The following is a 12768-nucleotide window of genomic DNA, read 5'->3' on the forward strand; positions in this document are numbered from 1 at the left end:
TGAAAACAGAACTTGCTATAAAAACAAAATATTATTAAAGTTATGGTCATATTAGTAAAGGTGGCTGAAGTCTCAGATGTCGGCATCCTGCACAGGCAGGACAACCTCAGTGTGCCAAAGCAGACTTCTCTGAGGTGCGTATACAGGGAATTGCTGAAGTTTCCCTATTAAACAGCCACCCTGACACAGCCACTTAAAATAGCAATTCAAATTTTAACAATTCTTCTTTTCTTAGAGCTGGAGGCTTCAAATATGAAAACCTTCACAAGAAAGGTTCTCATACCCTGCTATTAGAAGGGGAGGGTTCAGGAGCATCACCACCAACTCTTACCTGGCAGGCTGAGCCCTGGTGTGACGTTGGAAGGAAACGTCCTCTGCAGGCTGAACGTCCTTTTGACTGCTTAAATCCAAATGCTGCATTTTCTCCTCCTGGCTGTAGCACCCTGTGTATTTGTCTGTGTGAAGGATGCAGCTCTCAAGCTGCTGCAGGTGTTACGGAACACAGAGTTTGATGAGCCCAAAGTAAAAATACACAAATAAGACTGTAGACAGCCCAAAAGCTTCACTCTATGTTAGTGACAAGTAGAGAGCAGTCATTTTAGGTCAGAGGCAGTTTATTTTAAATGTGATTTGATTTACATTTATAAGCAGCTTTCTTGACAGGAATTCGTTAAGTTGCCTTCAGTTCTAAAACAAACCTCTGTCACTTTCAAACTTAAAGTACTTTGTCCCCAACAAAACATATGAAAATATAATTTAAAGCACACTTTTTCACAGACACAGTACAATACATTCACTATACACAGTATAACAAAATAGTCCCATCTTTACCTGTTTAATAATACTGTCACAATGAATAGGTAAATAGAAACTGGAATTTTGTTTTTATAGTTGAAAGGAATTTACATGCAACAATGACATTTTACGACTGTTTAGCTGTTGAATTTACTTACCCAGCCTGTAGTTTCTTGCACTAGGAGCAGAGCCAAAACATAGTTGTTGGCCACGTCTGTTGCCAAAACTGCAGAAGGTAGGAAATGGCCCCATGGGGCCTTTTGTGTACCAATAATTCTCATGTCTGGATCATCCTCAAAACCCAGCTGACAGCACTGTGCAATACAACCACTGTCATCTCTTTAGGATTTGAAAAAGTGGTGTTTTGTCTAAATACAGATGTTCGAACCTTAGTGATTAGGATGATGCCCAGTTTTTTGGAGAGATTTTTTTTTACTCAGCTGAAAAAATAGGTAATTGTCATCCTTAAAACATTTTCCTTTAAAGCTTTGGAAAAAAATAAAGGGGAAGGCTTATTCCTCATGTTTTGAGCTTTCTTTTGCACTTAAAAGGATGGGAAATAAGCAAAGGCGATTACTGTACTGAACGTTTTGCATTCCTCCCGAACCCTTGCCACGTAAGCAGTGTTTCAAGGTTGGGGCAGGGTGGGGGGTGCCCCCTCGATGCAACTGGCCAGCTAAATTCCAAGAATAGCACTTGTGAGAGAAGAATGCTCAAGGCAGGATAGTAAGCAACAAATGTTCAGGTATGGTCCAGACACGAAGCTCTCTCATGCTGACTTTTGCTCTAAGTCACTCTCTGACCACCTGCTGCAAGAAGCACTTAAATCTTCAATAAGGCTCATATGTCATATTTCAGCAAAATTAATTGTAAAGCTAAACAGACACTTCCAATGGAATGCAGTGACCTACAATGAGAAGCAAAAAACGTACAAAGAAAATCTCGAAATACAATGAACAGGAGGGAGCGGCCTTGGCAGCTCCCTGAGCACAAATAATGGACCTCCTTAAACCATGCGCAGAATTTTTAATTTTTATTTGCAACCACAGGCACATGCTAGTACAGTAGTTGCAAGAATTGGCAACACATAAAACATTAAATCTGTTGGCAATAGAGAACTACAAAGTGCTTTAAGACTTCATCTGAGATGAAGATAATTCTTTCTCACACACACATAAATTTGCACTTAAGTATTTCCAAATGTCTTTCTAACAGATATTTCAGGGGTAAATATTTAGTTGGACTGGGATATTGGTCCTCAAAAGTTTGATGGGCATGAACATAATATGACATCTTGTACAAAAAAAAAAAAGTAATTTCTAACACTAAAGTGATTGTTTACTAGTTCAAATGGCAAGATTTTCAGCATTTCAAGAGGGAAAAAAAAAAGATTTGCAAGATAATATAAAATACAGCAAGCACACATTTTTATGTATGTTATTTAAGTATGAAAATATTTTTAGCATATTATGTTAAACATTCTTTCTTATTTATATTTCCATTACCTAAAAGACTTGCTACTCCACTGATAACTCCATTATGTAAGGCATGTTAACTATAGTTTGACAATGGTGGTATTGTTTTGGTTTTGCACACACACTGACAGATGCATTGAAAGTCTTCATCACATTACAATCTTGAAATTACATCAGTGCCAAGCTCTCCTCCTCTTACTCCTATTCAACACTTCAGTACAACTAAATACGCGACGCCCCCTAATTTTTTTGTTTTTGGAGAAAAAAAGTTCTGAAGAACCTATAGCTTTTATAGCACCTTATCTCAAAGTAATGAAAATGGGTATGATGATTACATGTGCAAATGTACAAAATCATTAACTCTACAAAGATACATCATTCCAAAATTACAGAAAATTTTAAAGCATGCATTTAATTGTTTAAAGGGTTGCTGAATGCTTCCCCTGAAAAAGGTGGCTGTTCTCAAAATCAGCAACTGCTGGTGAGGATTTCTTGGCACATTTGTGACCAGCATGTTATTGCTGCATCTTCCTGATAATCTCAGCAGACACGGGGGGATGGAAATTGATTGTGTGGTGCCGCAGGCCCTGAGCTGTCTTGTAACTCTTTCCACAGCGACATTTGAATGGTTTGCGTACGCGGATTTGTGTTCTGTGGCCGTTCTTGGCGTGGTACTTTATACCATTCACATTCTGCGAGCGAGAAAGCACAGCGTTAGTGGTCGACCGGCCTAGTAACGCCTTGGTGTCTGCTAAAAAAAACAAAACCCGACTAATGGCATGGGCAGAATTACTCAAATTGTCAGGAACTCTCCAGGTGTTGTGCATGTGTTGTGCTCCAAGACAGGGTGGGACAGGAAGGAGAATGATCTGTGCAGTACTAATGTATCACACCTGGGTAGTTCTGATTTTTATCTCCCAGCGCATGGCACTTTCCAGAAATACTGCTTAGTGGGATCATACATAAATGTTCTGTGCTTCCTGCCATTTTTTTTTTCTTATAGCATTGAAAAATGTTATCCTGAGGTTCATTTACAAGCAAACAAAGGTTTGGCATGAAGACTCGAGTCACACTTCTTCAAAAAGCTGGAGCTCCCCCCATGGTGTTTTTGTTCCGCTCTGTGTCATTGTTTGTAGATATGTCTTTAGGCACCAGCAACTTCTGATAGTTTACACATTGTCTCCAAAGAATTAACTGCAGGGAACAGTTAACTCGGAGTTGCGCAGGGCACTCAGAAAATAATCCAGAGAAGCAGTCTTCAAAATAGCTATTGTCTGGGAAGATCCTACAGCTAAAACTGGAGGAGAACTGTGTTCCACTGCAGTTTGGAGAGGAAGGACAAGGGGCAGCACAGCAACACGCGCAGCGACACCGGCACCGCCAGGGAACGGGCAGCGCTTCGGCTAGGTTAACCAAGAACCCTACTGAAGTTACATCACAAGCCTACCACTGCTCTTCTCACATCTTTCTGGCAAAAATGGAAGGAGCCGTTGTGGTCTAACTAGCACGCGATACTGCTTTCGCTAGGGTTCATCCTGACAGAGTCTCTTTCTCACAGTATATATTAGCTTCCACTAAGAGAGCTCGGATTTTTTGGGGGAAAAAAAGGGGAGAGGAGAGGGGGAGGCAAACTGTGTTTCATTAGAACTTCTCCTAGGAATAAAACCAAAAAAGAAGCCAAGACAACTTGTAGCAAAGGTACAGCTCTGAGGCTCTACCATATCCTTTCTAAAGTTTCTAGATGCGTGCCTCAGATTATTATTTTTTAACTAAAAAAAAGCCAAAATCAATTAATCAATTAATTAATTAACTGGATATTAGTTAATTTAGCCCACTAAGTAAGAGCTTAAGGAATTTTGTCTCTGCTGAGCCACGGCCTGTTGTTACACATGACAAAACGTCCCCGTGGCTCTTGGAGCAGCAAGCTCAGCTGTGTTAGCAGGCAGGCTACTACAGTAAGGGAAGCTCCAGCTTGGAACTCACAGCAGTTGGATGAGGAAGAAGAAAAGGAGGAGAAAGAGAAAAGAGTTAAAAGCCTTCTGTAAACAGAACCCAGCTGAAACTCCTCAAACTTCACCAGACTCTACATGTATCAGAAAGCTAACATCAGAGAGGCATCAGAGGTTACCACCTTTGGTACCGCTCTCCTGCCAACACTTTCCTCTCTCCTCCCCCTACCACCTAACCCAATTTAATCTGCATCAAAATCTCAAGTGCTTGGTGATGCTCCTGGCAGTCCCCTCCAAGCGCTGCCCACACAACACTGAGTAAGAAAGGGCCGAGGGGAACTTGTGGCCCCCATCACGAAGCCAGGAGGAGCGCGGCTGCAGCAGCCACCGGCCAGTGCCCCGATGGTGCTGTCCCCGCACAAAACGCTGTGCCCCGTTCACTGGGTGCTGACCGTGCCCCTGCAGCGATGTATTTTCAATCTTCAAGCAAACAGCTCTCCAGTTTTAATCGCGAGGTTGGGCGCAATATTGCCCCCGCCAGATCTCGCAGTGCCCGGCAGGGGCTGCACCTCCCAAGCCCCATTTTGGGGCATCTGCCAGCACCCAGGTACCGCGAGGACCTGCACCCCGAACGGGAGGGAATCGGAGGGTGACCTGCTAAACTGTTGCTACTGCAGTGAAACTTCAAAAACAAAGTAGACCTCAAACCCTCTATTTATCTTGGAAACTACAGAAGCCTGCTCAGACTTTCACTCTTTATAAGCAATCATTTTAAGGTATTTTTAAACGACCAGTACCAATTGTTACGGACTCCCCAGATCCGCAGTCACGAATACCCTCACTGCTCCGTGCCAACTGTGCTTGTCTCCTCTTCCAGATTTTTTTAATGATCCACTCAGCCTCAAGTACGGAATGCACCACATGCTTTGATGAAAGGGGAAAGTAATTTCAGGCAGAAAAATTTAAGGAAATGCTAAAACAGCAACCTATGTGGAATTAATTGGGCCGTGGAAGGTTTGAAAAATAGTAAAACACGCAGGGCATGAGGAGCTAGTGTAACATGAAATCTGATCTGCACTTGTGTCTAAAAGAAAGCTGTTGTTAGACTTACAGTCAACTCTTCAGCACTTTTTCCACTGCTGCAATGTAAACACTTTGTTGTATGTCTGGGTTGAGTTTGTTGAGGTATGGCAAAAAACGCTGCCAAACCCATACATCACTTTTATTGCCCCGGTTACTTAGGTTGCTCATTATTTACTCTCACAAATGATTGAGGAAGAAGATGGCAGTATAGAAGGGCACTCACAAACCTTCAGCAGGAGGAAACAATTATTAACCCAGGACCAGATCAGGAGGAGACACAGGGGAGTTCAGCCTGGCACTGCCCGGTCTGCAGGGACACGAGGACACTTGACGGACCCATGAAGCCACCGCTCTCCAGAAGCTACACGAGCATGCCACCCTCTTCAAGTAGGGCTGGTTCAGGTGGATTTCTTGTTTCATACTCATCTCCGGGCTGTTCCTTTACAAAAATCCCACCCAGCCTAGCAGCCTGGCCTACCTGCTTCTCAGTGTCCTCTAAGGGAGGACAGGGAAATGGGAACATCGTCGTGTCCCCTCCCTCCTCCTCGCTCCGTAACTGTGCTGCTCTTGCTTCTCACGCAACTTGTGCCCTACCAAGCACTGGCATGAGTAAGGAAACACGCCAAATATATCTACATGAGACAATCTTGAACAACTGTAACTACCAACACACCAACAGCAATTAAAAAAACACCCTTGCAAAGGCAATCTACAGACAGAGATGAACCATGGCTTATATGCCCTTTCAAACACCATCATAAACCAGGCGTACTCAGGAAAGCACCTCTACTACCCCAGTGAATTTCAGTCCCGGGTAATGAACCTACACTGATAAACTGTTAGTTTTTCATGCAGGAAGACCACGTAACTTCAGAACTGAATTCACAGACTACATAGAAAAACCAAGCTTGTAATTTCTGGGCAGCTAGAAATTTTACAAAGGCCAGGAGAAGCTTAGGTTAATTTGCTTTTCTAGAGCGTTTGTCGGTGAGAGATGAGAACTCAGGCTTGCTTAGATGAAATCAGCTGTTGACATCTTGGTATTTCATGGTTGCACTGATAGAGATGCATATAACTACGTTATGTGTGTACGTACTACTATTCTCGTGTTACTGTATTTGCACAGTCTGCAAAAACTATGACAAATACTCTAGGGTTTTGTCTGTAGTAGCATATACACGTTATTTGTGGGATTTTTGTCTTTATTGTGCATTGAACTTTATTTGTTCTTTGGAAGTTGCCTGAATTAGTTTATCTACATCATACACGCATTTTGAATGTCCTTCTCCTGAGCTAGCACCCAAGTAACTGATACAAATAGGTAGGTTGTAATAAAAGGAAAGCCAATTGCCAGCTTCACAAATCCACACCAGCTCCAACAGGTGACATCTTGCAAAGCACGTTAAGAAGCCATTACCCACCGACTACTGGATAGGTCACCTAAATGTGAATGTAAAGCCTATATTTCGCAAGGGTGAACTTTGAAGAAACAAGATGTTAAGGTTCCTTTGAATCTCTTAGATGATTTTCTAAAATCAAATTAATGGCTTCAAATACAAAGCAGATAAGTAATAGTAAAACAGCAAATGACAAACTCTTAAATACTCATCATTTCCTCTCTCAGCAACTGTAAAAAAGAAAAAGAAAGCAAGCTCCAGAAACTACTTCAGAGAGTGTTAGGCACCTAGAAGTCAGCGTGCTCCAGATCCCTTTAGCTGTTTCAGAATATCCCAACAAACAAGTTTACAAGCCACTAAAGTTGTTTTTTTTTTTTTTCCCCAGAATCTTTGGACCTTCAAGAAAAATCTGTGCCATACTGTACAGAGGGCTTAGTACCAATGCATTTTATAAGCAAGCAATTTTATTTCTTAAAAAAAATAAAAGTTCCTGAAGAACAATTAGATGTTTATGACTGCCTTCTACTGCAGTGCCTATGGGAAAGTGCCAGCAGATAGCAGCTGGGCAGAAGGCCAGTAGGGTCTTCTGATACTCATCTGGGCTTGTGTATAAACATGTTCTTATTACAGTTTCCATTGTCCGCCCCAGCCCACTCCTTGGGAGTATTTGTTGTACTCATTCTTGTCTTATTTACCTTTCCATAATGACTTTTCAGTGCAGAGGCCATCTTTTATCCTTGTACATTGTTTGCAAAAAGGAGCCCCAGTCCCTACTGGGTCCTTTAGGCAGTCCTGCAGTACAAATAACACACCTAAAAATAACATCTCTGCTTCTCAAACGTACGTCACCTAGGGCCAGACAAAAGAAAACTGTGTACATTCTCCTTTCCTCCTCGCTCCCTAAAAGAATGCATCCTTTCTCAGCCGTAAAGTGAGCCTGGCAATTACTGTATGTGCATGTCCGTGTTCCTGTTTGTGGCTCTATAATTGTTTTACAGCCCTGACTGTGATTATCCAGTACCCACCAGAAAATCCCAGCGCTTTGATCACAGGACTCCCTACCCAGACTCAGCAAATAATTCATCTGAGGAGGGGGTTAAGTAGGAGGAAGACGAAGAGGAAACAAGAAACACAGCTGACACAAAACTAAAAGGAAGGAAACAAAGATAAAAATGTAAAAAGCAGAAAAAAAAAAAAACGGGCTGAAAAGAAAAGAGGAAGGAAGCAGAGCCCCCAGAAAAGAGAGATGAGGTGAGGCAGAGCTAAAGGAAATGTATTTTCCTATCTGGATTGAACAGAGGTGAGTCTCTGAGGAAAATACGGCACTTTTTATTTGCTGCTGCTCTCTGTCTGTCAGCCTCTCTCTGGGTCATTAATTTGTTCCCTGTCCGACTGCTCGAACATTAATGGTGTACGAGATATCCCTCAGACAGTCCTCATGCATTTGAGATGAAGGTAGTGAGATAGCAGAAGCAGGCAGGAACAGCTTGCTTATTTGGGCAATAAAAAGACAGAGGGCTGGCAGTCAAACAGAGAACAGACAGGATATAGCAAATTACAGGGTTCTCCTTCTAGCCTGTGCCATTAAATGAATGTTTTCTGCAACGCATAGATGCCCTGTGGGCATACTGACTTCTAACAATCACCATGGCTTGTTTGCTTCCTGAGCTAGGGATTTAGCATTTATACTATACCTTCCATCCGACACAGCTTCTGCCACACAGGAAAAGTATTAATCTCACTTAATGCGGTTATATCTGCAAAGTAATACCTGAAAAATAGGCTCAAAACATCTTTCCCTCTGCCCTGCCCCGAGATAGAGAATAATCTTTACACAGGTCAGACACAGCTCCGCAAAACCAGACTTGTACGTCGCTAAGAAAGGAGCACGCTGCTTTCTCGCTCGTGTTACAAGTATTTGAAGTAAGCATTAGCTGATCTCCGAGCACTGTGCACGAGCCCGAGTCTCGTGACCTGCTGCTAACAGAGAAGGCACAGCCCAGAACAGCTGCAGGATCGCTGCAACGCATTTTCATCCACTACACGTTTTCACGCACAGTTTATTCGTTCTTGTCACAACTGTTTTATCTCAAACGTTATTGGTCTTCCTATATTTCTCTTTCATATTTCTGTTCTCTTTTAAGTCCCTGCTTTTCAGTTATTTAAAGGCAAAGCCATAAAATAAAACAAGTATAAAAACAAACCCCACCACTACCGGTTTTTCTAGGGTGTAGGTCAGTGGTTGAATTTTCTAGTACTTCATGCAAAAAGTTATTTAAAGGAATTGTAGCCAGTACACTATTTCTGATCCCAAATTTCAGTGACTACAGAATACTGAAGTCCAAAGTGGTCAATAAAATTTAACCTGCCCCCGCACCCATTCACGGGAAGCAATATTCCTGTCCTCACACCGTCACAGCGTGTTCTTTACCAGCCAGCTCAAGGTTCAAAGTTAAAGACGTTTCACTCCCATAAACAGAGAAAATTTTCTCATGATGGAGTGTAATCAGAAAGGGAAAAAAAAAAAAAGTTTCCCAGCATGTCACGCAGAGGGACGCAAGCCCAGCACTCAGGGCCAGACACAGCGACTACTGCGCACATGAGTCACTGGGACACTGACCCAGCACAGAACGATGCCAGAATTTCTCCAAGGCTCTGCTTTCTCGAGGTGACCTCTGACTCGTGAAATATTAACCACCACCTTCCTGCACATCGCCTTTACCAGAAGGAGTACGCCGGGCACGGTGTCGCTACAGGGGAGGCAGCGTCTCTCTCAGTTACGCAGAAGGAATTCATCCCGGCAGTGACGGGCAGAAGCTTTTTACTTAGTGCCTCTGAAAGGGACCCATGAGATCATTTTGCTGGTATTGCCTCCTGGGTTCTGCACTTAATTTGTCTGAATTATAGAAAACTAATTAAAACGTGTAAAGCGTAAGTCCTAAGAAAGTCACCGTACGTAATCCCGTTTGACAGACAGGGATGCAAAGGCCACATTCTTTAAAAACCTTATAACTTGGCTGTGCTTCAGAGGAAACCGGTGAATAAAACACATACTCTGCTAAAATACCACCAAAATAAATATGACAAGTCTATTAAACAAGAAGGGTATAAAGTGATTTTACAGGCTTTCCTTTTTTTTTCCCCCTCTCCTCTCCGCACCAGCTGGAAGTAAGATAGGTTTGCACCACTGCTTACCTTATATCTTTTTTTACATCCAGGAACAGGACAGGCAAAAGGTTTCTCATCCCCTCCATTCATGCACATTGAACTAAGGATAGCTTCAGAGCTGATAGCACTTTCTGTAGTCCAGGACTCATCACTGTCTGATTCTTCATAGTCTACTTCCTCCTCATCATATTCACTACCTAGAAAAGCAGGGTGGTGAGATAAGGATAAAGAGCACGGCAAGATAATGCATTCTGTATTTATTACATCAGTTACAATGACTTGTAATTTCCCCACTTCTGTCTTTGCTGGAAGACAGTTTTAATTTTATAAACCTCTCCTTCTTATAGCCATTTATTCTTTCATAAAGACACCAGTGGCTCTTTGTCTGATAACAGAGACAGGCATTATTCCTGTATTTTCATAAACAGTTAACTGTGTGGCACAGAAAGTTCAAAGGACCGATTTTGAACTGCAGTTTCATTACCCCTCAAACAACGGGATCCCTCCGTCTTTCCCAGGGCCCAAACAGAAAATGTGTTTTTCCTCCCCCCTGCAATTAAAGCTAATTTTAAGGCTTTTCTTTACGCAATACAATACTGAAGAGCGTAATTCTACAGATCATAAACAGTGTAAAATAATATGTTGACAAGTCCTAATGCATTTACTAGCCCTTTGGAATTAATAGGAATTATAGCACAACATTAATAAGAATTATATTGTAGCAATTATAGTTGTGAAATTCATTCCCTCAGGTGTGGGGATAAATTGCATTGTGTGGCTGCCCTGCGCAGACCACATTATGTTCCAGATATGCTACAAGAGCCGTTTGAGCAGCTGGTGCTGAGTTTATTTATTATTTTTAATTGCAATAACTATTAATGAAATTCTCTGAAGAAGTTAAATGTGAAACAAGAGAAATTGGGAAAGCAGAATTCCAACTGTAAAAATACAGTTAAAAAAAAAAAAGGCAAGGGAGGGAAGAGCCCCAGCTGATTAAAAAGAAAATATATACACAGAGGGAGAGAGAGGGAAAGCTTAGGGAAAGCTTGTGTGGTGTCAGCAGGAGGTGGTGCTGTGTTTCCCCTCCCCTTTATTCTTTCCCTTTCCCAGCTCTGCTAAATTTTATCCTTTCTGCTGAAAGACGATTTGGCTCCGAGTGCTGGAATAGCTCCTGTTATTAAAGACAGTTATATGACACTTGCATGGCTCTATTTGCTTCCCTCATTTGCCCTTTAAGTGCATGCCTCCGAGCAGCTCGAGGCAGCAAGGGGAAAGCGCAGACAGATGCCTTATGGCACTTTAAAAAAGAAACATCACGACTTCACAAAGAAAACCCGTGCAGCACTGTACAATGGAGTCTTTGTTTTTCTCGCTTCTCATGAAACTGGATCCGCACCTATCGCCTTCATTTTTCTCTCCTGATCTCCCTCCCCATGTGCTCCCCCTCTTGCTCGGCACCTCCCGATCATTAAGCGAAAAATGCATGTCAACTGGTAGCTGGGAGCGCTTCGGGCTCCTGAGCTTTAATCAGATATTGTAAGTCAGCTTACAGATGTCAGGCTATACACGTTTCTTTCCTGTGGTTTCCATCCGCACAGGGTGGTGCGCAGATGAGGGAAGATGGATTGTTTCCCACCACCGCCAAACGCGGCCGCGAGCGCACGCACACACATTCTGCGGGACATCTGGAAAAGCACGCCGCTGCCCGAGATCCCTGATCCCACACAGAAGGACTGAAAGCCAAGGAAAGCATTATTGACCTCTTAAAATATTTCTGAACTCTAGGAACAGTTAACCTAAAATGAAGTTAAGAGTTGTTATAGTTTAATTAACCAATAAAAAAAAAATGGAGGCAAAACCACAACTCTGCTTCTACGATTTCCTGCCCTTGATTGTATCTTGATGGAAAAAATTCCTCAAGCTGTTCCTTTCAAACTTTTTAGCTCTTTTTTTTTTTTTTTGGCAAATGCAACAGAAAAACCTATTGTAAATAGATACACGCATTTCTAGGACGAGAACATATTCAACCTTTCTAGACACCGATACCAACAACTTCTGCCATTGTAAACACCCCCTTAAAAGGGGGCTGATTTCCCCATAAATAGGATTTTGTCCTCCCCCAGAAATATCACCCAAGACCATGACATCATGAAAGATATCACCGCTTTCAGGGGTAACAAGAAGCAGGCTTTTATAAAACAGCGATCAGTGCATTAGAAAACCTAATATGCAATTATTATCAAATTAATAATCAAATCAATACGCTGCACAAAAAAAAAAGATATGTGGAGCAGTGGGGAGTAGAAGTAATCGTAATTATGCATCTCCATAGGTTTTCCTTTACTTTAAGGCATCCTTTAGTTTTTTAGTAACTTTGTATAGACCCAATTCTGTAACAACTTCTGCCTGCTCTTCACTTACAGGTAGGCTCACTGAAGGAGAAAGAGAGAGGAGAAATCAGAAAGTGTGCACAAGCATCTGCAAGGTCAGAGCATCCCTATGGTTTAATTAGCTTACCTGAACAGAAATGCAAGATTTTGTCTAGTACAGTGAAAAGAGTTGTTTAAACTGTATAAACAAATTCTCTAGTGCCTCGGGTTTTTAAACCAAGACCTGCCATCAGGGATTTTACAAATAGGATGGTATGAATAACCATAGGGATATACTTTCCTTCCTTCCCTAGCCAGGCATCCCGTTAATGATGCGAAGTACCTTGAAGGCACAGTACTTTGTACAAGCTGGAACTGCAGAGCCTATCGCCGCTCTTATCTAACAGCGTCCTACTGAACTCACTGGCTTGTACGCTCTTCTAAAAAAAAAAAAAATAAACAAATCCCAAAATGTATTTAAGAGGGCCCTGGTATAAACAAAATGTAAAAACTTACTGTCTTAAAAAAAAAA

The 12768-nt window shown here is 42.1% G+C and overlaps 1 protein-coding gene across 1 annotated transcript in view; it reads right to left on the minus strand.

Annotated features, from left to right (window-relative positions):
• Nucleotides 1–596: 596 nt before the first annotated feature.
• The window catches only part of JAZF1 (JAZF zinc finger 1), a 190536-nt gene continuing 178364 nt past the window's right edge, over nucleotides 597–12768 (minus strand). Inside the window, exons 4-5 of the mRNA XM_066991859.1 lie at nucleotides 9895–10064; nucleotides 597–2962 (exon numbers count right to left, since the gene is read on the minus strand). Of these exons, the coding sequence (XP_066847960.1) occupies nucleotides 2786–2962; nucleotides 9895–10064 (347 nt within the window). The 3' untranslated portion in view covers nucleotides 597–2785. The remainder of the gene's footprint in view (nucleotides 2963–9894; nucleotides 10065–12768) is intronic.

This window comes from Anser cygnoides, chromosome 2, assembly GCF_040182565.1.
Source record: "Anser cygnoides isolate HZ-2024a breed goose chromosome 2, Taihu_goose_T2T_genome, whole genome shotgun sequence".
Taxonomy (NCBI): domain Eukaryota; kingdom Metazoa; phylum Chordata; class Aves; order Anseriformes; family Anatidae; genus Anser; species Anser cygnoides.